Below are 27,736 nucleotides of genomic sequence, written 5' to 3' on the forward strand. Positions count from 1 at the left end.
AGGGAAGATCCCGCCTGCGCCTACTACTACTACTCCGAAACTAACATCCCATTCCGGCAATTCCCGTAAATTGATGTTAAATGACGCGATACATGTCGGATATAATTGACGAACGTCTCATATCTGATTAGAAATGGTAAGACACCAATTTTATCTTATGTTTAAAGGCTGTAGTTTAGTCATCTTTTCATGGTTAGCACTTATGCAAGCTAGCCTATCCTACCGGTATCCAGAGAGCAGGACCCACGAGAGTAGGATAGGATAGGTCTCTTTCGTAGGATATTTTGTAGACTGATCCTCCAGTTTGGGGGTCTAAATTCACTGTCCCCTTGCATGTGTGTTTAAGTTTTCTTTCCGGTAGAAATAAGCAATAGCTCAGCGTGGGGTATTATTTTGGAAATTGATTTTTCCTATAGTTTAGTAGGCGGGTAGTTTACATATCCACGGTGCGCCATTTTAAATGATTGTTGCAGCTCGTATGTTTAACAATGACTCCAAATGTTACAGGAAAAAATTGCAGTTAGAATAACCACTTCAAAAATTAGTTAAATGCGCGTATTCACAACCTGTGGAGTTCCATTGGTTGGAAACGACCTAAAAGTAAGACGAACACCACTGCAGATTTTGATCCAGTCAACTTGATATTCCCAGTTAATTGGAATTCTTGACAGCAACCAATTTTTTCAGCATTTGGAGTACTTATAATTCATAACAAAAAACAAAAGACGAACATTTTTTCATTGACAAAAAACAAAAAGTCAGCAGAAAAGTTGATGGCGCATAAACGGTGTCACAAGGCACAATAGCAGCACTCTTAATTTGCGGAAGATGCGAGTAAGTATTTTGAAGTCAGATGGCCGAATTTGACCGAAACTGTAATAATACCAAGTTTTCTTTCCTAGAAATAAGCAAGCTCCGAAATTGATTTTCCTATAGTTTAGTAGGCTGTTTACATATCCACCGCTGCAGCTCATTAACAATGCAAATGAAAAACATAGAATAGAAATTGTTCCGGCGCCGTACACAAATAGTAACTTATTTGACCAGTTTTTTTACGACAGTTTTTCAGCGGGCGTGAACGGTGTCACGGAGCAGTGCCGTAGTTAGTCAGAAGGCGCGGGCGCTTCTCTCAACCCCAAGCTTTTGCTTTGCTTCTCCCCACCTAAAACCCCGGTTCCCAACACGGTCCCCCTTACCGTTTTTATTAACTTTTCTTTTGCTTTCCCTTTGGGAAACCACCAAAAACACGCTTTTCATTACCGACATAAAGCAAAACAGGAGCTAATTAAAAATGGTGCGTTTTCTATTCGCGATTTTTTGGCGCCAAAAGTAGGGTCCCGCAGACTTTCAGCAGCTCCGAACCCATTACCATGTACATACCTCAGCTCCTGCTCTTGGGAAATCTCTCTAGATCAGGAGGTAGTTGCAGAGGTACAACAACACCATCACCTTTCACCAAGCTTGCGACTCCTTCCTGATTCTCTCTACCCCTGGGAAGGAAGCATTCATGCACACTTTCTGTTCTCCATGCTATAATTGTGGTTGGTGTAGAGCAAGTTATTATTTAAGCCCTGTTGGAGCAATAACTGCTCCCTAGTGACTTGTACTTCATGCATATTAAATGGGGCATATAGGGTTCCCTTGGAAAATTCTCTAGTTTAGGTGTTCACACAAATACCAGACCTTTGCAGAAGGCCCAATCAGCCTCTTACATTAGCAAATGTAGATTCAGTAGGAGGTGACAGGGACCATCCATCCCCTATTAATGTATGCATCAGGGAAGCTGACATTACAGTGCTGGTAATTTCCACAAGACAGTACCTCCTATCCAAGGAGTGAGTCCTCTGTATAAAAGTTGATGTATATTCTCGTAGAAAAAGATTGCAGTCTCTTAAATATACGTATAGGGATTCTTTTATAATATTTCCACTTCTAACCACTCCACCCGTTTGTCCATGTGTAAATACATCTTTCATACATGGAGAAGCTTCTTGTATGCAAAAACCATGCTGTAAAATACAAGGAAAAAGAAAATATAACATATGATATCTAGATTTTAATAGACCACCAAGAAATACACAGGTGGAAATAATTAAAGATTAAACAATTTTTGTCGTCTGTTATTTATCTCTTGAAGATCTCACCATTCCCACCATCTTCCTCAGAGTCATGATGTAGACTGTAAGAAAAGTGTGTTGAGATGTCTTTGAGAGCCAATAAGCTAATATATATCACAGCCATTGAAAGCTGAATTAAGTAAAGTGCAGTATGTTCAGCTGATATAAAGATATATGTAGCCAACCTCTCTTCCAAGCAACTCATGGGGAAGGTTAATAGATTAATGGCCCCTGCCTAATTCCTGTAAAGGGAAATAAGATTTCATGATGTTGGAACATATATTAATTATGAGATTGCCAGACATCTTAGAATTAGTATCAAATCCTGCAGTTTAAGCCTAGCCTATTTAGTGTATCCATATGTTAAATTGTGAAGGTTTTGGGTGCTAATGTCTTGAGGAATGTAGGTTACTACTGTTTGTTTAAAATTCATTTGCCTAATTTACATGAAGTACATGCTTTTCAGGTAGTTTATAATTGACAATGTACAATGCTTGTACGGTAATATGTAAAATGTTGCCGTTCCATTAGGCCTATCAGATATGTTCTCTCATTCAAAACCTGATCTCCTCTGGTAACATACAACTGGACATGCCTACTGTGTGTTTGAGATGAGAGATTGGGTTTCATTATCCATAAATAGAATTGAATTGAAGAGTAGACAGAGAAATAGGTAGAAACTGTGATTTAGGGCATTCGTCTGTACTAATTTACAGGTTTACCATTTAGATATATTGTAGTCACATTCATCCTTTATCAATAGAATCTGTGATGATATGGAAAATTATGTGTTTGACTTATAAAGTTGTTCTTACTGTCTTTTGTGTTGCTTGGCAGAAAAATACCTGACATGGAGTAGTGAGGCTTCCTAGATAATTCATCATGGGGATCCAAGATTTAGTGTCATCTTTAGCCGATAATCCATACTTCAGTGCAGGCTTTGGTCTGTTTGGAGTTGGGGCAGGGGCAGCAATCCTTAGGAAAGGATATATGGTGAGAAAATATTGAATTGCATATACTCTTTGCTTATCTTGGTGATAGTGTGGACTGCATGCATGTATATTTGTATGTGTGTAAATATACTGGGCATTTTACAGTAATATGAAAATATTTTTAATAATAACAGTGAAAATCACTTGTGTTATTTAGTCTCTAATGGACAGTCATTGCAATGTATTTTTATGAACTGTACTGGAAATACTATATGATTACTCTTAGTGATTTTATATTTAAAAATTTTAAAAATTTGTTTATAGGTAGGCCTCATCTTGTTTCGTCGCCATTACATGACAACTCTGGAGGTACCATGTCGTGACAAATCTTACAATTGGCTTCTGCACTGGATTACTGTTAAAGGAGCTCGAAAAACTCAGCATCTTAGTGTTGAAACAAAGTTTCATGAGATAGAAACAGGAAAGATAAGAACAGACTTCAATTTCATACCAAGTGTGGGGGAACACTTTTTCTGGTAAGGGACATGGCCTACAGTATTTACCCTATATGTTCAGAGGTATGGAAGTATTTTGGTTTGTAGAGAATATTTACTTTCAGTGTGTCACATGAATTCTTATGATGTAGGTACCATTTGCATTTGTTTTTTATATACAGTATTTTTATATAAGTAACTTACCAAATAATTACATGGCTTTTAGTTTCTACTTTACATAACAGCTCAAAATTAAAAAATAGTGGTGAATTGTATGAGAATCATATGAAGATTTGATTAATCTGGTTTTGCAACTTTCGCTACAATAGTGAAACTAGCTGAGCTTGAATTAGACATAGTAATAATCAAAGAACTAGAAAAAATGATCCTGAAAGCTATTAAAGCTTGAAGGCTATTAAAATAAGCGATACTACTTCACCGAAATCCAGCCATACAACCGAAAATCAGTAAACAAAAGCTACAGCAAATCTCTGATGTTACTTGAGAGCTGTTAGAAACACAATGAGGCTATCTGCTAAGTTGTTTCCAGTATTCCTGGTGATGGGCGGGGCCTGTCACCTACACTAAACAACTGAAGCGCTACCGCTATTTTTCAAATAAAGGCTGCCGTGCTAGTTAGAAACTATAGCTATGCAATTACATGGTAAGTTACTTATATAAAAAAAATAAATAAATGATAAGCAAGGCCAGGTGCCAGAAAGATTTTCAATGTCAGATGTAATGGTAGTCTTAAGGATGCATGGCCCAAAAGACATTACAAGCAGAGAATATATGGGAGAGCATATAGTTAGAGGGGGTCAAGGTAGGAGGATCAGGAACTCTAGAATTGCTGAGAAAAAATTAGCTTAGTGATAAGAGTGCAAGCAGTAGTTTCATCAGGAAGGAAAGTTGGGTTTACAAGTTTGCAATTTTTTTTATACCAGAAACTTTTCTCTTGTTGTAGGAGACAGAATGTAGAGAATTAGTTTCAGCATAGTACAGGAAAAATATCTTACAAAGTAAATAAATACTGTACAGTATATACCTAGAATAATCTCTGTGTGCTAGGAATAACTATGGTATGAAGAAGCTTGATCTTTGTATTATCTTTCAGAATTATTATTGGATGCTAAGGCTGGGATATCATCTGGATGTCCAGTGTATGTTATGTGTAAAATAATTTTATAAATGTGTGAAGACATTACAATCTCAAGATCTTGTCATTATTTAGAACTATGAGGCTATAGGTAACTAGGTTTTTTTTATAGGTTTTCTAGGTCAGTGTTTTGTATTTATTCTAATTGGAGTTATTGTTTCTTCCATGTGTGTCTTTTTATTTTGTAGTTGACTTTTTTTGTTTGATTTGCTTCAGGTTAGATGGCAGTGACAGAAGAATTAATTTTCTGAAGAGTAGTTTTATGTTCAGCGAATGCATTTGTAGGCGTATGCAAGTCCTTGTTAATCATAACCATAACTCAATCTTTAGAGGCCCTTGGTTCCATATGGTTACAGAAACATATTTGTTCAGTATCATTTATGCATTGAATGACTTTGCTTTAATTCAAGACAGCCTTTGCTTTAAAAAGTATTCAGTGAAAAACCTATTTTTCACACAATCGATTGCAGAACTCTTTGAATAAGTATTGCAAAGGTAACAGAGAATTCTTACATTTAACCTTTTCATATTCCAGAAGGGTCCCTTTGATGGTATTTCCTTTTTCTTCTTCCATGCCTCCTTTCTTATGTTTATGTATTACAGTATATGCTCAAAGACAGTATTCATTGTCAGCAGTATTATCAGTAATGTTTGTATGTTAAACTTTTCCCTTTTAGAAATTAGATATGAAATCAGTTCTCTCCACTCTCTTCCATCGTGTGCACTTCCAGCATAAATGCCCATCTGGTCCAGGTTTGCATCTGTCCCTTTTCTTCATGATTTTCTGTGCCTTTAGACTAACGGCTCCCTACTCAGTTTTATAATGTGTTCTGACCACCTCAGTCTTGAGATCAAAGTCTTTTTTCTGACCATTGGCATCACATGTCTCAGCATCTACATTTGAAGTATGATCTCTTTGGTGTTGTCTAGCTGTGAATCTAAGCAGTTGGTAGTCACACATTCAGAATTTCCATTTTTTGTGTAAGAGCTTATATGTATGTGGCATGCATGTAATTTATGTAATGTATAGTAGTATAAGTATAGTTCTTTTCTGGGTTAATATTGCACAATAATTGGCCATTGTTCATACTGTGCTAGAGATAAATAAATTAGCAGCATCTGTATAGAAATTTCTGTTAACTATACAACAGAGAGGGTAGTGGCATACATGGTGTGATCCTGTAGAGTTCAACAGCTGGATTTCCAGCAGATGGATTCTGGGGTTGCAGTTCAGGTATTCCTTTTCAGCATTTTTCTTGTCGTTAAACACCAAAAAGGAATACTTATGACCCTGTAATCCACATGCTGTAAACCAGCTCTGAAACTCTGGGATAATTCTCCGTATTTCTCTACCTTCTCTACTGTGCAAAGAATAAAAACTTTTAGACACATGCTGATGATGTATTTCTCTCTATCAGAGTATGAACATTGCTTAGTTATTGTCCAATATTAATAAAGAAAAGAATAAAAATATTAATATTATTATTATTATTAATATTATTATTAGATTAACTGGATTGTTTATGATGTTGCCAGCTCCCGTTACATATACAATATTTTGAATTGAAAACACTGCAGTGATTTAAATAGTTGATATTATATTTAAACCAATATGCTATAAGTTTTGTAAAATGGTGCTCTGTTAGGTATCGTGGGACTTGGATCAAAGTGGAACGAGCAAGAGAACAGCACACTTTAGATCTGCATCATGGTACCCCTTGGGAAAATGTGTCTTTTACTGTTTTTGGCAAAAAGAAGCAGCTCTTTCAAGATATTATTGAAGAAGGTTTGTATGCTACACATGTTCAAGGTGCTAGATTCACAGCCTCATTTTTCATTGTCTTTAAGGAAATGGTTTTATCAGTGGGTGATTCTTTGGTTTTCTTTGTGTCCCAGGAAGAGTTGAGTTGTCCTTGGCTATAGAGGATAATGGAATGTTCAGAGTGTTTTTATGTACTGTACTTTATTGCATATTAGTATCATATAAAAATAATTATAAAAAATTGAAAGTATGTATGTTTCATCAGAAACCCATCAGTTATAATGTACCAACATTTAATGTTTTGAGTACAGTACCCCCCCCCGACACACTGTGTTTTGTCTTTCAGATTGAAGAAGAGAGATTGTTTACATATATCCCGTAGACTCAGTGTTGGGTAATAAGTTCTTTCCTCAAAGTTTGTGTGTTGTTGGTGCTGATAGCAACAGCTCTGTGAGAATCTTCCAGCTTTTTGCCTGGAAATATCAAAGTGTTTTCAGTCAGCCACATATATTTTCCTTATATTCTGGTGTGTACAGTTCACTGTCATTATGGCATATTAAAGATATATTACAGGATGCTCACCTTTGAGAGTTGGCCTCCTAGAGGAATAATCTTGACTTCTTTGCCCTCTTTGAGTGATGTTCTATCGTATTTGGTATCAACGGCCAATGTCAGCCTTCCCCATAATTGTAGATTTCTTTGGCTACTACAACCCTTGGAGGCTCATGCCTGACAAGACTCCTATTCTTCCTAGGAACCTGAAGCCTCCAGGCCTGTCCCCATACTGTTTACCTACTCCCCTTTATGAAGACTTGTTTCAACTTTTATGAAACACTGTTTGCTTGATTCAAGTTTTCTGATTAAACGACATAAGGATGACCTGTTTGATGCAGGAAGAGGTTTCTTTTTCTGAAGTGATGAACTGGATATGTGAGATCTTCAACATTCAGTGGCCTTACTATTTAAGCTTCATCTTTGGAGTAGAAGTTTTACAGTGCTTTAGATGGGTCAGCCAGCAAGCAATTTGACCTCCCACTTATCACCATGGCATTGGGCATCATGTATTTTATGTTCAGCATGGAAGGCAGAGAGATGATGAAGTTATATAACAATTTTATATATCTACTGTTTTTCTCCCTACCCTGCCACAAGTTGAAAAGTTCAAAAAGACTTGGGCTGGCTGTTCGGAGCATCCTTCAATCCATCCTCTGTAACTTCTCCAGCATCGGTCTTTCCACTCTCTGTAACTGTGGTAATCTGTGCAACTGAGAAATTATTTTTGGAAGTAGCTCACTATCACCAAGTAGCAGAATTGGTCTTTGATACTTTCAGTCTGCTCTCGAAAGAGGAAGGCAAAGACAATGTTGGTAGCCATTAAAATCAAGAGGATGGTGCTCTTGCTGGTCAGGGCATTGATCCTGAACATTTGGATGGTGTTGTACCTTCCAGCCAACTTTATGAAAAGTGGGACACAGCCACTATGGACTTGTCTGGTTATTTGCCCTTGGACATAGGTGACCTGGGGATTTGGGGCCTGCTTAGTCCATTCCTGTTTCCCAGTGTTTAGGTGGAGGATCTCTTGCAGAATCTAACAGCGGTGGGAACAGGCACAGCAGTGTTGTACTTGGGGGCTTCTTTTCCTTTTCAGTCAGCATTGACCCCAAGAAGGAGGACCATTCTTCTTTGAATGCACAGAAGATGAGACAGTAGAGGTTGTTTGCCACACCTTTGAGATGGTCTTACCCAGCCTCTCCTTTCCAGGAGTCTTTGGCAAGGAGGTACTAGTTGTCCTTCCAGCCAAGGAGAGGGGTACAGTTGGTGCCAAAGTCTCCTGCAAGAAGGGGAAGGAAATGTCATTCCATACAGATGCTTTTTCAGCCAGGGGGATGAGATGCCGAGATACCTGAACAAATGGCTAGTAATGACAACAATTGCAGCAGAGTTGTGAAAACTCCCAGAATTGTCTGTGTAAGTTTTGCTAGTGTCTAGCCATGTCAGCCATGAGAAGTCTGGCCTGATTCCTTCAGCATAGGCATCATACTGGGGAATGGAGATTGACAACAGCAATAACAGCCTTAGTTCAGCTGTCAGAAGACAGGATCAGGAGACTCTCTTATTGAACATTTCAAGTTGTTGTATCCCTGACCAGCTGTTTTATGTCCACAGAGAAGTTTTTACCACACAGCCAATTTAGGATAATGTTCCTTCAGCTCTAGCTGCAAAGTCATGGTCTGCTGTGTCTCTCCTGCATGGTCATTCAGTTGTGGCTTTAGACAGAATCCCTAAAGGAACTGCAGTGGTGGAAAAACCCAGTTACTTATCTCCAGGGACTCCTCAGGTTTCTTGACCTTTGGAGGTCCTTCTGTTCATGTATGCATCAAGTAAATGTTATGGGGGCATCTTCTCAATCAGCAGGAAATAGGCATGTGATCAGCAGTACATAGGAAGAAGCACATCAACTACCTCAACAATCAATTAGGCAACCCAGTTGAAGAAACTAAGGAGTAAAGGTATAATAAGGTCAGAATGTGTACTTTTTTGGCAATAGAAATCATCATGTGGACAGAGGTGGAAGAAACTGGGAATGTGCCAGTGTTCAACACTATATCCAACTGTCTCTCTCACCTAAGGGAAGCAGGTCTTGCCATCAGAATGACCTCTGGACCCAGATGTGTGCAAGGCTCTTGTGACTGTGGGCCACATGCAGTTATTTGGTCTTTTCATATACGTAACTTACCAAGTAATTACATAGCTATACTTTCTACGTGATCAGCAGTTAAAAATTTGAAGTTCGCGTTAGCGATTCAGTTGTTATGAGTGTAGGTAATGACCCCATCCTTTGTAGGGGAACGATAGGTACAACAAAACAGAGAAAATCACTTCTCTTCTGCCGATGTTCGACACATCATCAAATGTTTAGGTGGTTGGGTTTGAAGTTTTCTTCATTGCTTTTCCAAGGAATTGGAGAAAGTATTGTTGATTTTGGTAGCTTTTCAGCTTAGCTTAGCTGTTATTCCTACAATATATCTGATTCTAACTCATCAAGTGTTAGATATTGTAGCGAAGGATATAAGACTTTGCGTGACAAAAGTGACTTATGATAGTCATACAATTTGTGCTCAAAAGATCTTACGTGCACTGATTGTGTTGGATGGGATGAGAAAAAGTGGAAAGTTTTGGAATCTCATTTGGATAAATTAGATTGGGATAGGAAAAGGAAGGCAGCTGTTAGAGCCGTAGGGCTGTGAGTTTAGAACCTGTCTCTAATATTCAAGTCTTAGACCTTAATGTTCCTCCTTCTCCTGCCTTTGTATTATCCCCCATCCTTAGTCCTCCAAATATTTTTCCATCATCTCCTGTTCCTGGCTCCCATGCTTCTGATGCTGATGCCATAGCCAGCCTCGAGAGTGAAGTTGACCTGTAAATTTGATCTTGTCAACACTGTATCAAAATTAGGTTAGTCGCTTAAGGTCCTGATGGACGAAGTTCGCAATTTTAAACAAGTGTCAGTGTCAATGCCAGTGTCAGTGCCAGTGGAGGAGGTTGCTGTTTGTCCCACTGATTCTCCTTGATGAAGATCACGTCACACTCTCCTGAAGCTGGGCATAGACAGACCGTAGGTCTAAGGGAGGTCAGCGGGATTTGTTCACTGGCAGTCGCCCCCTCATCCGATTCTGTGGTGCGTGGTTCCAACAGCCGTTGGAAAAGCTGTTGGAGAGGTGTCGCTGTGAGTGCCCACCAGTTGTCGTCAGACTCTGATCTCTCCATTCCAGGAAAGAGATGTAGGTGGCGTTTTCTGGGCGAGTCTCATCCTTTAAAAAGACAGCATGGTAAAGGTCAAGATGAGCACCGACCAAAAGGCAGTACAGGGAGTCCCTGGTTAGTGGTGGGCTCGGTTAACGGCAGTCCGGTTTTACAGCGCTTGTCTAGTGACAAAAATCGGCAATTTTCGGCACCGAAAATCACTGATTTCCGCTTATCGGCGCTGATAATTGGTTATTGGCGCTGATACATACCTAACAGAGGCGCCAATTTGGTTAGCGGCGATTTTTGGTTATCATCACACCCTCAGAACGGAACCCCCGCCGATAACCGGGAACTGCCTGTACTGTAATCTCCTGCCATGGCTCTCTTACCAGGTAAGGATACAACAAGCATTTTTACCGATGTTAAAAGATTTCATGTTTCAGACTCATCTTCATATCTAAATGTTTTTGAAACAGAATATGTCCTTTTATCCCACCACCTATCAGTGTGGGATTCAGCTATGTAATTACTTGGTAAGGTACATATATGAAAATGGTATTTTCATGATAAAATTAAGTTTCGTATATACTTACCAAGTAAGTACAGATCAGAGCCCTACCTCCTCCCCTCTGATGGACATTAAGCACAAAAGAAGTAATTTTCTCTGTTTTGTTGTACCTATTGTTCCCCGACAGAGGGTGGGGTCGTTACCTACAATTATAACAATTGAATCGCTACCTCGAACTTCAAATTTTTAACTGCTGATCGCATAGAAAGTATAGCTATGTAATTACTTGGTAAGCATATATGAAACTTAATTTTACCATGAAAATACCATTTTAGCTTGAACCATGAGTTCCCAATTTATGTCTGAGCTCAGCTGAACCCAGATGCTTGAAAACTAAACAGGATACTGCATATTTGCGGTGTTCTGGTTGTGTGCGCCATCTTTCTGCTTAGTCTGATAAGACAGTTATTGGACAGACTCAGTTAACCATGTTATGATACTGATTGTCTCCATGGCTTCAATAGGATTAATTCATAGACCCCCTGTTGTTGATTGACATTCCCAGAAGTCTTTCACCCCAGAGGAAATTTCTCAAGCTACCTGACTACATAATTGATTTTCTTGTTGTCATAAGCAAATAAGAGTAGCATGTAGGCTATACCCATTTCGTGATGACAGAATCCTGAATATTTCCCCATAACACCCCTGTAGCAAGAAGGTGAGATTAATTATCAGTCAGAAAAGTAATAGATGTGTAAGTACCAAAATAAGCTTTTGAAAGGACCGAGTAACGTAACCATATGGGAGTTCAAACAGTGCACAAGATGAAAGAGGATAGCAACAACTTACCACACATCTGCCATAAAGGGAAAATATGTTGTAGAAATGTTAATGACAATGAATAAAATGTTGTAGTGGATTATGGTTTGTGAAAATGCCATCCAGCTACTCTTTTCTGTCAACATTTTGGGTCTTAGATTAGCTATAATCTGTTTTATAAGGGTCATATATATTTCAGAATTCCTGTTATAGATGCTTTTTAGAGTTCGAAAATTAGTTTTAAAGTTGTAAGTTCTTTTCATGATCCCAGTTACTGAAATTTTATATTTCACTCTACCCGTACACATAAATATACTTTCATATTAGGTTTATGGCTGCCTTAATTTTTCTTATGATAAGATAAAGCTGCAGTATAGGCATTTTATTTGTTATTGACCATGCCATCTTTATTGTTGTCTCCTTACCTTGAGATACTCTTTTCCTTTTTTTGTAACTGTTTTGGCCACTTTTCACTCAAACTAGAATCACTCCTTTACGGGGAGTCTCAAATGCCTGCCATGCCATTGCATCCCAAATTTATGTGTAAAGAGATGAGTACTTGTTTCATAGTACATTTCAATTTGATTTTTCTTCAAACAACAAGCTACATAACGTTCTACACTCCTCGGCTTTTCCAGTGTCATAATTATTGAGGGTATTTGTGTTATTTAGTATTTCATGAAAACAATAATGGTTTGTAGTTAAGACATGTTAGGGTGACTCTTTCAAGAGCATCATAATTAAGAAGAAAATTATTATTGAAAAATCAAATATGAACATTTAGGAGATAGCATGAGCTAATTGCATTATTTTGATTTTCCAGACCTGAGGGTAATTTCAGGGTCAAAACATACTTAGCAAGTGGTATTGTATGAGTACCTTTAATGAATATTTCTCTGGAGTTTTATTTAAGAAACTATGGAAATGTTTTGCATAAGGATGATGGTGTTAAAAATTTAAAAAAGGCAAAGCAAAGTTTTGTGCAAACTGCTTTGTTTTGCAATGTGTATAGTAGGATTTTGGTATTTCAGGTATAAAAGGACATGGATCCGTGTTGAACGTACAAGATCGCAACAAACGCTAGATATTCATATGGGAGTTCCATTTGAAGATGTTAAGTTTACAACCGTTGGGAAGAACAAAGATCTGTTTTTTGAAATTTTGGATGAGGGTTAGTATATCTCATCTTCACCTAGCTTTGGAGTATCCGGTTAGCTCTCATTGGTTCATCATAATGGAACATTTCATGTTTTAGAGGCATTTGTGTAGATAATTGTCACATGAGCTGTTTACCTTTGATGTACTATACAGAATTTCCATTTGTGAGTTTTTAATTTTATTTCTTTTAATAATATTGAAATTTGTAAAGGATTTGTATAAACATGGTTTCAAAATTATTTGAGGTAATATTGGAAATAGTGTGGGATTTTCACTTGTCATGCAAGACCATCATCAGCATCAAATGAGTTCTTTCCACTCTCCTCTGTCCTGTGCAATTTCTGTCTGAACTTTCAAGTCTTCCTCATCTATCCCCCTTTTTCCTTGTCATTTCTACTCTTCTTTGCTCTGCTACTCTCATCTCTACAACTCTTCTGACCAACCGTTCCTTATCCCCTTCTCATCAATTCTCCAAACCATCTAAATCTTTGAGGTCTCAGTTTATATTCCAGCTTTTCAATGGCATATCTCTCTTCCACTTCTTTATTCAAAAAATTATCTTCCCATACTCTGGACATGAATCTTAACACTTAGTAGTCACCCATTTTCAAAATAACATTATTATTATTATTATTCAGTAGATAAAACATATTCATTTAGAACAAGCCCACTGGGGCCATTGACTTGAAATTCAAGCTGGCAAAAATATGGTGTTCATTAGGAAGAAGTAAGAGGAAGGAAGTGAAATACAGAAAGAAGAGATCCCACTTATTAAAAAAAAAAAGATAAATAGGCAAGAAGAATAGTATTAGGGTAGTAATGCATTGCATTTTGGCATGAATTTCTGAAGTCCCAACTGCACGACATCCTCTGGAAGGCTGTTCCACAGTCCAACAGTGTGAAGAATAGAGGACCTCTGGAACTGAGAAGTTTGACAGTAAGGCACATCTACTGCATATTGGTGCTGCTGTTCAGTGAATGTGGTTGCTCTTGGCAGATAAAGGGGATCAGGGATCTGTTGTGAATGTGAAAGATCTCTGTTGAAATACAACTTATAAAAAAAAAGTGACAAACAAAAGAGACCATCTGTTGATGGTCCAAGTCATAACTTCCCAGCCCGAGAAGAACCCTAAAAGAGTTCAGAGGTCTGGTTAAACAAGTCATTTATAACTAACTAACTAACCAAGTCATAACTGCTACGGCGTATTAGGAAACGGAAACCTACCGCCACGAACCACCCTATCCAAAAGAGATAAATGTCTGGCAGAAGCAGACATCCACACTGGAGAACAGTATTCCAGTAAAGGAAGTACAAATGACCTAAAACAGGTTGCTTTGATTTTATCACTGTTATAAATATATGAGGCCTTACGAACAATATCTAGCTTTTGTGCGGCACTTGCTGAAACTTTTATTAGATGTTTCTCAAAAGTTAGTTGTGAGTCAAAAGTTACACCTATAATAGTTAAAGCTTCAGACTCAGTCAGCAAAGTTCCATCCACCTGAAGTGGAGGATGGGGTGAGAAATCTGTATGAGATCTGCTAATCAATAGTGTTTTCATTTTACTGGAGTTCAGCCTCATACCCCACCAACTACACCATTTCTTGATCTAGTCCATGTCCCGATTGAGACTGAGGGCAGCTTCGTTTCTTATAAGTGGAGACTTTACTACACCTACAAGTGTTGTATCATTGGCATACTGAACAATCTTGTTTTCCAGGCCAAGAACCATATCACTTGTATACACTAAAAATAACAGTGGACCAAGAACACTGCCCTGTGGAACTCCAGACACAATAGGTCTTGGTTCACTAAAGATCCCATCCACAGCAACTCGCTGCTGCCTACCTTTAAGGAAATTTTTAAGTAATCCTAAAACATATCCACCCACTCCAGTATTCTGAAGTTTATAAATAAATGCCTTGTGATTTACTAAATCAAAAGCAGCACTAAAATCTATTTGAATCACTCTGCACTCAAAACTCTTATCAAGGTTCCCTTGCAAATGGCATGTCAAGTCTAAAAGAGCATTGCAGGTACCTAACTGCTTCCTGTATGCATGTTGACTATCATCTAACAATCCTTTAGATTCCATATACTTATACTGTATAGTGGCTTTAAAATAAGTTTTTCAGCAAATTTGGAGAGCACAGGGAGAAAAGAGATTGTCCAGTAATTACTGCAGTCTGCAGATATGCCAGTCTTTGGAACAGGCACTGTATGTAACACCAAGCTTGTGCTCATCCACAAAGATACTACATTGACATAAAGATCTATAGAATTTAGTAATCTTGGGAGACAACACACTAGAAACTTTTTTTAAAAAAACAAAGTGAAGAAACCATCAGGATCTTCCCCACTGCAGTTATCAAGATTGTTCAGAATTTTCTTAACATCCTTGGAGCAAAATGCAAATAATAATAGAAATAGTCAATCTTTGCCCTGTATGGGAATTTCATCCATTCCCTTTGCTTTATATTTACAGTGCTCTACCACTGTCTTACTCAAAAAATAAAGATGAGGGTATGCCAGCTCAAAAAATAAAGATGAGGGTATGCCAGCTCAAAAAATAAAGATAAGGGTGTGCCAAATGGCTCATGAGAAAGAGATTAAATCTGGGATCTTGCCAAGCACAGTAATTTATTTTTTAACACGTAAATCTTGACATGATATATATGCTATACAAGAGTGAGTGCAGTAGAACAGATGTATGTTGGGCAGTGTACCGTTAAGAGGTGTCATTATGAATTTTTCATATCTGGTATGCTTTTAAATACATCACAGGAATTTCTGTAGTCTTGATACATTTTTATTTTTACCAGTGTTGAAATTTTTTTGTGCACCAGCTATTGAGATGGGGAACCTAAGAGGCAGAGTGATTTCCATTCTTTTGAAGATTGCATTAAAAAATAATGATCTTTAACATGTTCAGCATGAATGTTTTACATCTTTGGTGATGATAATCTTTGGAACAGTGGCCCAAGTATATATAAAGAAAGACAGGACATATTTTTGCAGACAGAAAGATTTCGGTGTGATTCAGGCATGATAAGAGAAACAAATGATGAACCACCCCAAACAGGGGCTTGTAAGGCCAATACTTCAAAAAATTTAGTAACTGATATGAAAGAAAGAACATGTAAAATAAAGATAGGAAAACTACATTTTTACTATCAGGTTTTGTTGTTTGAATGCTGTCATTTCGCCAAGATGTTTGAAGCAATGTGAGACCAGAAGCGGTGGTAGGAGAGGTTGAGTTCCTTTGGGAAAATAGACCGGGGAAAAGTTAGAAGTGCTTGTTTTGAAGTAAGAGTAGCTAAGCATGACTTGGGTTATTAGATTCCTTATGAGATCGTCTCTCAAGATGAGTTGACAGGTGAAGGAAAAGCAAATCAGTATTGAGTTTCAGAAGAAGAGTTGTGGAGTTTTAAATCTTCTGACATAGCATGAATAGAAGGGACATGTTGAAGAAGGTTATTTCTGTATTTGGTGTTTCCTTTGCCCTGGACTTCCTTTTGAAGTCCTCATAGAGGCATGATAACTCTTATCATATTTTGTACTCTGAAAGACTTGTGAAGTAAAGGAACACATCTCTTTTCTTGTGAGAACACTTCACTTAAAAGGAGAGATAAAAAGCCCATGAGTCCCGCAATGGAAATATCTCCAAAAATATCATCATGTTTTGGGCAAAGCCAAGAACATTTTGAATAGCTATACAGAGCTGTACTATCTATAGATAGTATAACTAGGAGTTTTCTTATATGAATTTTTTAATTTCACATTTAGGAGGAAGCTGTAGTCTATGCATTTGAACGTTTAAATTACTTACTCATGTAACAATATTTTTTGTTTATTATACATAGTATTCAATACTTTTGATTAAATTTTTAAAATGTTTAATTATTCCTTTTAAGCACGCGACTTGGCAATCAAGCAGAATGAAGGTAAAACTATTATGTACACTGCTTATGGATCTGAATGGAGACAATTTGGGAATCCCCGAAAACCCCGTCCTTTGAACTCCGTCGTCTTAGACAGAGGTGTTTCAGAAAAGATTGTCAAAGATGTCAAGGATTTTATGGATAATCCTGAATGGTACTCTAGTAGAGGTATGGTACTTTTGGATGCACTTTTTTGTCTGATTTTGTGTTGCTTTTTTTTACTATTACTTTTTACTGATTGACTGTACTATAATGTTAACTTTATTGAGATTGCAGTTGTGTGCTTGATTGGTAGTACTATTCGGTATTTCTTTTTCTTTGTTGTCTTTATTTTTACATTTTATGTATAATTCATGTATTTTTCAGTAAGATGGAGTTAGTTGCTAGTGTTCCATGTTTATATTGTTTTGAGTTAGTTTCATTAGATAAGGATGTAGTTAATGGCAATGAATAGGATATTTTAATTAGAGCTCATGTTTGTTTAAGTAATATACTTATTGCCTTATTGGTGCCCTGTTGTCCTTTTTGGCAGAGGCCAAGCCCTGAATCACTAATAAAAAACAAGCAAAGCAGTATAGTTAGATGGAAGCCAAAGACCTCCCTTTTGGGAATGTCACATGTTTCCTGTGCACTAGCTCTCACTTCTTTTCTTTGTATGATAAGAAATAAAAAAGGTTTGCTGCCGTTCTTATTATCCAGCTTTCTCTCACATCATACGCTCTCAGTTACTTATTAGTTGTTATCTTGAGGATGTCATTTGTGAAGTCTTCTTGTGTATCACTGTTTTGTTAGTGAGTATTTGTGCATATAGGGTATATTTACTTCTGGCTGTTCAGTTTCTGCATCAGCATAAGATATCACTCAAAGTCTGACTCAGCTGCAGGTTTTGATGGTACGTGTATTATAATCTTCAATAAGTACCAATGATTATTGAAAATTTAGATAGTAGTTTAACCTCATTTCTATGTCTTGGTTTTGTTTAATCATTGATCTTGGGCATGTCTTTTACCTTGGTTGTTGTGGATCCTTCATCAGCATGTAAGAGAAGCAAACACTGTAAAGGATGCTTAAAACATAAAGATAGCTTATATCTCTGTGCGCACAGGCAAGGAGAATCTCATTGTTACTGCTTTATATTCCTCATACTTGTTTCATATAAACCTTGTCTTCCCTAGATTCAATTTTTATTCACTATCCTCTTATGTTTTAGTGTGCAAGTGCATAGCATGGAAATTACTGTCTTAACTGCTTCCAAAGGTAGTCTGCATATGGTGAATGTGTCTTTTGTATGCTACCGTTTCCAAAGGTTTGAATAGACTGAATCTTTCTAGATGTCCCTAGTTGTAAACACCTCTAGGGCTCTGGCAGGTTTATAAGAATTGATCATAAACCTAAACTTATGACTTACCAATGATTTAGATTGATCTCTTTGTGAAGAACTTAGGATTTTATCTCCCTTGTAAGTTTGGCACTTAAGGTAGCATATTTGTCCTGTGTATGAAAACACACACACACACATGTGCAAAGTGTTGCAAACTGCATGTCTTAAAACTTTTATCACAAATTGCCTTCCTCGCATTGCCATGCATTGCTTCAACATTTTTTGGTTCTCCGTGGGAAGTAAAAATGTTAGAGGTCATGGTCTCACTTTCTGTACTGACAACAAAACATTTATGAAATATTAGGTTTGCATCTTTGTATGGAATATAGTTTTAAAAGTTTTTTCCATTGTTTTGATAAATAAATAATTAAAGTTTATGATATAAGTTTTATGTAAAAAATGTTTCACATCCTAATGACTTGGTCATCCTTCTTTTGTTTCCAATAATCCCACTTAAGAAAATGTTGTTGTACAGTATCTGTAATGTGGTTCTGAATTGTAGCTTGGATTTACTGTATTCAATCAGGTGTAAGCAACTCATAGCTCTGTCAGTTGATAATACTGAGGGATTGCTTTCCAAAGCTGATAGACTGTACTAATGCTTTTTATAACATGGATGAATGTCATAGAAGACTTCATATTTTATTTTTACTATTTGGAAGCTTGCTCAAGATTCACCTGTTTCAGGCCTTTAATATTTTTATTTTAAAGACTTGAAACACCTCACCTTCCTTGTTTCCAGAGTGATATGATTTTTATTTCACGACAAATGTTTTGTCATCATATAATAAGAGTCATCTGACACTCTTTGATTTGTATTTTAGTTTTACAGCAATCTCCCTGCTCCAAAACAGAAGTAAAAGTGTTTTTCTTTTGGATTATTAATTTTTGCAAAATTTCTAAGTTTATTTGGAATTTTATTTTGATTTCTAAAAATACAGTTATCATAAGTCTCTTGTCTGCTTTATCCAGAATAATAATTCCACAGTTTTATTACTTCCACAATCAGGTTTAGAAATTACTAAATTATTTTTAAATGTTTGTTAGTTATTTAAATATTCTAAAAGTTCATGAATATTTCTTTGTTAAATGGATACATCAGTTGCCTGCAGAATTCCAGATCAGTGTAACATTTTTAAGGTTGGTTAATTATTTTATCAGTCCAAATGAAAGCCATATAGGAAAACTTGTAATTTGGTTTTATTTAGATGACAGTGTATGAACAGTAAATGCTTCATTTTTAAATGTTTGCTTGATATATTTACAATGCAGGGATACCCTATAGAAGAGGATACCTCCTTCATGGTCCTCCAGGATGTGGGAAGAGTTCATTTATCACAGCCCTTGCTGGTGAACTTCAGCTTAGCATTTGTGTCTTGAACTTAAGTGAACGAGGCCTCACTGATGATAGACTGAACCATTTGTTAGCACTTGCTCCAGAGGTACGTACATTTTTGGCAATTAGTTTATAAAAATTTATATTCCATATGCAAGGTTATTGATGTTATTTTGTATTTATTGGAATTTTATTTTGTGAAAAACACCCCTAAACACATATTATGTGTATGACATATTGAATGCATGCAAAGAATTTATTATTTTATATTAGCGGTGATAATTGGAATTAAGTGAAGCTAATGAAATTGGGTTACCAGACTGGAAGAAACTAAGAGAATAGGATGAAAAGTAATAGTGAGAAAGCAATGCATTATCATTGTCCTTGCAACAGAGTTGTAACATTTTGTGACTCATAAAGGCATGGCTAAAAGTTTTATTCTGAAATTAGAAGGGAAAAGAGACAAGATTAAATAAAAGAAATCATACATTATTATTATTATTATTATTATTATTATTATTATTATTATTATTATTATTATTATTATTATTATTATTATTATTATTATTCGGAAGATGAAACCTATTCACATGGAACAAGCCCACAAAGAGTATGGTGTTCACTAGGAAGAAATAAGAGGAGGTAAAGGAAAATACAGAAAGAAGGGATCCCACTTATTAAACAAGAAAAAACAGATTAATAAATAGATAGAAGTGTATTAAAATGCAAGGAGAATAGTATTAGGGTAGTAATGTGTTGCATCTTCGCCTGAACTTCTGAAGTTCCAATTGCATGACATCCTCTGGGAGGCTGTGAGGAATAAAGGACCTCTGGAACTGAGAAGTTCAACAGTAAGGCACATTTACTACATATTAGTACTGCTGTTCAGCAAATCTGATAACTCTTGGCAGGTAAAGGGGATCAAGGATCAGTTGTGAATGTGAAAGATCTCTGTTGAAATACAACTTATATGAAAAAGTGACAAACGAGACCATCTATTGATGGTTCAAATCATGACTGCTACTATTAGGAAAAAAACCTACCACCACAAATCACTCTAACTAAAAGAGATAAATGTCTGGCAAAAGCAAACATCCACAGCGCAGAACAGTATTCTAGTGAAAGAAGCACAGATGACCTAAAAACAGGTTGTATTGATTTTATCACTTTTATAAAACAATACCTAATTTTTGTGCGTCATTTGCTAAACTTTCATTAGATGTTTCTTAAAAGTTATACGAGTCAAAAGTTACACCTAGAATTGTTGAAGCTTCATACTCATTTAGCAAAGTTCCATCCACCTGAAGTGGAGAATGGGGTGGGAAATCTGTATGAGATTTGCTAATCGATAGTTCTCGTTTTACTGGAGTTCAGCCTCGTACCCCACTGACTACACCATTCCCTGATCTGGTGTGTGTCCTGATTGAAGCTGAGGGCAGCTTCGTTTCTCATAAGTGGAGATTTTGTTGCATCATTGGCATACTGAACAATCTTGTTTTCCAGGCCAAGAACCATGTCACTTGTATACACTAAAAATAACAGTGGCCCAAGAACACTGCCCTGTGGAACTCCAGACACTATAGGTCCTGGTCCTCTAAAGATCCCATCCACAGCAACTCACTGCTGCCTACTTGTAAGGAAATCTTGAAGTAATCCTAAAACATTCCACCCACTCCAATATTCTGAAGTTTATAAATAAGGGCTGTGTGATTTACCAAATCAAAAGCAGCACTAAAATCTATTTGAATTACTCTGCATTCAAAACTTTTAATAAGGTTCCCTTGCAAATGGCATGTCAAGTCTAAAAGAGCATCACAGGTACCTAACTGCTTCATGTATGCATATTGACTATCAGCTAACATTCCTTTAGATTCCACGTCCTTATATACTGGCTTAAAAATAAATTTTTCAGCAATTTCTCTATCTCTCTCTCTCTCTCTTACTAAGATGAGAGAATTTTTATGCATATGTAGTATGTATGTTTATTTGTTTTGTATGATAAATAAATGGTTTATTAATTTTCACATATTAATGTTAATGTAGATGCAGCAAAATATCAATTCATTAAAGAAAATATACTTTAGTGAATTAGTAAGATTTTAGTTCAATAAATTTTTCCTCCCTCATCTTTTTCCCAGTCTTGTCTGAAAGCTTTGTCAAATACGGTGGTCTCTCTCTCTCATGCCAAAGGTGAGAGATGGATAGATAGATAGATAGATTAATAGATAGGGAGAGTGGTTGATAGAAAGATATACATAATAAGCAGTATACTGCATTATTGTCAGCAACTCAGTTCATCTCTCTCTCTCTCTCTGGTATTGGCTGGAAGGGTTAGAAGTACATACGTATATATTTTTAATGGTAAAATGTTTAATAGGAGAATAGTTTAAGGTATATTTGATGTAGGATGATACTTTAAGCATACATTTGGTATTTGAACTTTCAAGATAGGCAGTTATAAGCATTTTTAGAGGGGGGGTTTTAAGTATTCATGGATTTTAACTATTTGCAGGTGGTTGTTAAGTATACCTTAGTTTAACCAGACCACTGAGCTGATTACCAGCTCTCCTAGGGCTGGCCCGTAGGATTAGACTTATTTTACGTGGCTAAGAACCAATTGGTTACCTAGCAATGGGACCTATAGCTTATTGTGGAATCCGAACCACATTATACCGAGAAATGAATTTCTATCACCAGAAATAAATTCCTCTAATTCTTCATTGGCCGGCTGGAGACTCGAACTCGGGCCTAGAAGAGTGCTAGCCGAGAACTCTACCAACTCGTCCAATGAGGAGCTTGCAGGTGGTTGTGGTACATATCCCCCCCCTGCGTATACAGGGGTTCGACTGTAATCCTTTCCAAAAGACAGTCATATATAGAATTTTCATTACTGTATTTGGATTTCAGTAAAGAGCAAATACTTAAGCATTGTAGAACTTACTGAAAATTTTAAAACAAAGAACTTCATGGCAACTACACTCCAAATGTTTCTGACGACAAATAGGTCGTCTAGGCATGGTATATACTACAGCCATACCTTGCGCATGTGGGATGTTACGATGATAAATAAAGTTAGGGCCATCGAACCCTGGGATTAAAAACTTAACAACCTTTGACTTGTTACTACTTACAAGAGTCTCAGATAAAAACATCAAATTGTAATTAAGGGCACAACTCTGGAGATCAAGAAAATTTTACCTTAAGCCCCGAATGTTTAAGTACAGTACTTTGCAATTTTTCTTACTGTAATGATTAACAGGCCCAGGGTTCAGTTCACTGTTTAGCAAAAGAATTAAAATTAATGACATAAAATTAGTATCAAAACCATATATAAATAGACTCATAGCAACAGCAACATTGTTAAAATCAAGAGAGCAATAAACAACAATACTCTCAACAACAACAGTATTTACATTATTTACAAAAATTCTGTTGAAAGTATATAAATAAATTTGTCCATATGCCATTGAAAACAGCTCCTGAAGCAACTGGTCGACACGGTGGGGCTGGCAGACTTGTAAGGCAAATAAGAAGTCTTCCAGCTTTGCCACAACAATTGGGGGAGGAGAGTCAGGATGGACTTAGAAGTAAAATGCTCAGCAGGAAAAGATTGGGTAAAGACAAAGGCACTTTCTTGATGATCCGCCAAGCAACTTTTGCTTTCACATTAGCCTGTTCTACACACTTTCCGAAAAAACAGGAAAGTGAATGAAAAAGAGGATAAATGCCGGATTGTACCCTCAGGCAAGGGAACTCAAACTCAAGACCATGGAATTTAGAGCAACCTCCTTTAGAAGGGTTTCCTGCCAAGCCTAAAGAGTCCCTTCTACCCACTGGTTTGATTTCGGAGTGTCCTCTCCTAAAAGAGCTGCCTGCCAAGTCTAAAGAGTCTCTTTTATCCTGACTCGTGTAGGCAGGGGCGTCATGTCACACCATGAAGTGACTGTTGCTAAGAAAAGCCACAGTGTTGTAAAGAAGCTACATTACTACCTGCAGTAGACCATTTGGTCTCTCTAATGTTTATGTTTGAATATCTTCCTTGTTGTAATGTTGATGGTGATGATGATGATCATCATCAGTTTGTTAGTTTTTGCTCAGTATTCTATATGGATAGTTTTATCAGGTTATTTAAGTGTTTGTACATTAAAATGCAAATACAGAAGGTTTCCATTTCCTTTCAGAATCCATAAAAATGGAATATAACTAATGTTGCAGGTTATTTAAAAAAATTATCTATATAGGAAATAATTACAAACAAATTAGTATATATATACAGTAGTCTTCAGTAAATCTCATCTTGATTGTTACTGATTCTTTGTATGTAATAGCTTAACGAGAATAAATTGTGAATGGATTCCAGATTTTATTGGACTATTGCATTTTATTTTTCCAGAACACAATCATTCTTCTAGAAGATGTTGATTCTGCATTTGTTAGCCGTGAAGACACGCCAGAAAGTAAGTGATTTGTTTTTAATTCTTTTGATAGCTTATTTTGAGTTCAAGTATTGTACATTACATCGTAGATTAAAGCAGGTGTTTAGTAATGAAGAAATAGAGTTTTTTGTGTTTGCTTCTCTAAGGTATTTGTAACATAATCTGTTGTATGTGGTGTCTGCTTATATTTGTAAAACATTACTATACTCAGAAAATTTTTAACTATATCAGTGTATATAAACTGATTTTGAATCATATTAAGCACTGTTCGTGAAAACTTAATCAGTACCCCACTTATTTCAGTGAAATCAGCATATGCTGGTTTGAATCGACTGACGTTTAGTGGATTGTTAAATTGTCTTGATGGAGTTGCCTCAACTGAAGCAAGGATAGTTTTCATGACGACGAATTACCCTGAAAGGTAAACTTTGTAAGCTCATAAGGACTTGTTTGAGGATTTTATTTTCCTTTGATTTTTGATAGATGTACATTTTTAATTAACTATTACAAATGTAAATCTCAGATTAGCAAAGATAGCAGTCCTTATAGTCATGCTTGACCTTATTAAAAATAAACAGTTATGATAGTATCATGATGAAACAGATGTTGAGAATAAGCTATATAAAAAAATAAAAATAAATAAATAAATGAGATAAAAAAAAAATACACTAAAAAGTGAGCCTCCTTAACACAAACCATTGACATCCGTTTTGAACTACTGCAATTTGATGGGTTCAGCAACATGGCTAAGAAAACCATTTCAAAATTTGGTCACGGGTGGGATTAGCTCAGTGGCCTGGTTACATTACTTTTTTTATTATAAGAATAATGAATCTCAAAATAAAATGCTAGAATTTTAGCAGGGGATAGGGACCACAACGATCTGCAAATAGCTAAAATCAGTAAATAGTTGACATCCCCCTTTAAAATCACTTATAAACTGCCTATTTTAATAGTCCAAACACCACAGACCCCCTTTAAAAGTGCTAGAATTACGCAATTCACCCACCTGTTCATGTTGTTCTTTTTTAATATGATCCAGCTTACGACTACAAAAAACCACAAAACAGACTTACAACCCAAAATTAACAACCAAACCATCAGAGAGCTCTCTCTATTGCACCACAGTCTTTTCAACACTCCCACCTGCATTTTTGAACATTTTGCTCCCTCCCACCATTTGTCATCCTATGATGTCACTTCCTATGATGCCACACCATGAACAGATACTTTTAAACATAAAGAATCTTTTGCTATCAAAACATCTTATAAAATTAAACTTGTGCTTTTTATACATTTCGTAATGCCCATACCATTTCACTAATGCAGAAAATAAAAATGAAATAATTATTAAACTAAACTAACATATAATCACACTTATCTCCTTCTCCCTCCCCTCCAACCTCTTCTTATCCTAATCCCCTCTAATCTCCATTTTTCTCCAATTCTTTACCCTTTACGTAATTTCTAATATTTTCCCTTGAAACTCCAGCTGTAGTCAATACACCAGCTATTTAATACTTTCCTTTTATCCATTTCACCTTTATTTCTCCAGATTCTGTTGTTTTTCTTATTGCTGCAATATCAGTTTTTTAATCTCTTACTACTTAACTCCAGTACTTGATTTTATTGCAGTCATTAGGGTTTTACTGTCAGTTTCAACCAATGCTTAACTTCCATGTATAACATCCACAATCAGCAATACTGCCAGGTAGACCACTCCACAGTTTAACAATAATGGTATTGAAAAATCTGTGGTACAGTATTGGATTGTACAGCCATTCAACACCTCAGCAGAATATAGACCTTGATGCTCAGCAAAATGAATAGCCCACTGTAATTTTTAGGGTGCCAACACTAAAGTCGTTCAGGTTGATGTGAACCTGGTACAAAATGGTCTTAATTTTAGATACCAGTTCTTAAGTAAGCTTGTCAAAAAGATGAATATTTTAAGAGACTGCAGATATTCAGACTGGAAATTATTCCAACAGTGATATAACAGATGATCTGAATGATATGAAACCATTGCTGTCATCTTAATAAACACACGAAATCTTGCAGCCAGCCCTATTAGAATTAGGAACTTTGACTCTGTGGTCTGGTTAAACTACCTGTCAATATATACCCTTGCCAAGCAAATCATTAAGTGGCAGTTGCTTCTAGATAATCTTATCAATACAGTGTCAATACCATAATCCCCAAGAGAATAAATTGTCAGCATAAAGTATAATGACTGATTGATGATTTTAGTATTGTTTATTGTTGTTATTGCATGAAACCCTTTATGAAAGGAAAGGATTTTCAATAGAAAAGCTGTTTTGATGCTAACGCACTATTTTTGTTTTTAACAGACTTGACCCAGCCTTAATTCGTCCTGGTCGTGTTGATTTGAAACAGTACGTTGGGTATTGTACGTCATATCAGTTAGAATCCATGTTTAGTCGATTTTACCCTGATGCATCCCCTCTTTTGGCAGCTAATTTTGCTAAGGTATGTTGGTCATTGTTATGAATTTTGAAGTACAGTAGTCTTCATGAGGCATTTGGGTAATTGATAAAACTGTTTCACATGAAGGTGAAAACAGGCTAACTATGTATTTCTGTTATGTTGTCAAGATTGAAATTTAAATAATCTCACTTTTTAGATGCAAGTTTTTCACCTAATCAGAATGTTTTTCTTTTCAGTGTTCAAAAGAAATGAATATCCCACTGAGTGCAGCAGCAGTGCAAGGCCATTTTATGATGTACAAAGAGAATGCTCAGGAAGCTCTAGATAACATCAAACAGTTAACTGCAACTGGTTCCATGGACTTTACTGATTTCATGACAGCCAGTGATGACTTTGGTGAAGATTTCAAAAAGAATGTGTGATTGAATCTAAAAGAGAAAAAGAAAGGGGTTTAAGGAGGAAGGCACTCACTTTTCTTGTAAGTTTTGTGTCATTTTATAATTTTGAAGTTCAGTTTTCATACATTGATGATGTTACAGAAAGCACTTACGATGGAACTGAAACCATTTTCAGGATAATGGTATTGCTTTAATGAAGTAAAAATAAGGAAGCTACTGTATGCTTTCATGTTTTTTTCATTTTGATGTCATGAGACATTTACTATAATGTACACATTGATGTCTGTATGTTATAATATACAGGAACCTAAATTATAATTTGGAAAATAATCCAGATATGCCTCATATTACCATCAGTGAATAAAGTGTGCTTTCATCATAAAAAATTTGTACCTTTTGGGAAATATTGCAGTGAACATTGCAAAAAGATCTTTTCATTGCAATATTGAAGTTCTTATATGTCAGAATACTACCATTAATGGTGGATTGTTTTCCATTTTGAAAGCTATTACACATTACAGAATTGACAAGGTCACAAGCCACTATCAGAGAGAGGTAGAAATAAACAGAAAAATAGAACAAAGAAAAAAATTTTAGTATAAAACAAATGGAAAATATTGGAATTTTATTGAACATAAAGTATACAAGAAACATATGGCAAAATCAAAAGAAAAGTAAATATTCAAGTTTATATGACTTTAGGTGAAAAAGATGTGAAGGGTGAAAAAGAGCCACAGAATGATACAATAGATTTTTCAAAAACCTTAGTGTTATCCTTGCATTAAGATACATAAAATTTAGTTTTGTGATACAGCTGTTGAAATACTGCCTTCAAGTTGACAAACATCCTCTTTAGTATGTAGTAAGAATATGAAAAGATGTGATCACTTCATATGTCAAATTTGCAGCCTTTGAGGAAAGAACCCCAAATGAAATCTGTTATATTTAGCTAATTAAGGTAATTTGTGTATGTGTAAAGATGACTGAGGAATTACAAGTGTGATTTGACAAGTTGTATATATTAGGTCTTTCTTATTTGTTACATCACTGATTTTGTGGAACTATTGTATATTTGAATGGCAAATAAAGATACTTTGTGTAA

At 36.1% G+C, this 27,736-nt stretch overlaps 1 protein-coding gene across 2 annotated transcripts; it reads left to right on the top strand.

Moving 5' to 3' along the window:
- On the top strand, positions 1–27,736 carry Bcs1 (Bcs1 chaperone). Of its 2 annotated transcripts, none has more exons than XM_067119504.1 (10): positions 1–136; positions 2,955–3,110; positions 3,374–3,585; positions 12,567–12,706; positions 16,609–16,803; positions 19,289–19,458; positions 23,746–23,809; positions 24,092–24,209; positions 26,140–26,278; positions 26,473–27,736. In XM_067119504.1, exons 2-10 carry the CDS (start codon positions 3,000–3,002, stop codon positions 26,656–26,658), a joined length of 1,335 nt encoding a protein of 444 aa, XP_066975605.1. In that variant the 5' UTR covers positions 1–136; positions 2,955–2,999; the 3' UTR covers positions 26,659–27,736. The 2 variants fall into 2 exon arrangements, with proteins under 2 accessions (XP_066975605.1, XP_066975606.1); XM_067119505.1 differs by lacking the exon at positions 12,567–12,706 and adding an exon at positions 6,346–6,485 and having other exon boundaries at positions 2–136.

This window comes from Macrobrachium rosenbergii, chromosome 17 (assembly GCF_040412425.1).
Source record: "Macrobrachium rosenbergii isolate ZJJX-2024 chromosome 17, ASM4041242v1, whole genome shotgun sequence".
Lineage (NCBI taxonomy): Eukaryota > Metazoa > Arthropoda > Malacostraca > Decapoda > Palaemonidae > Macrobrachium > Macrobrachium rosenbergii.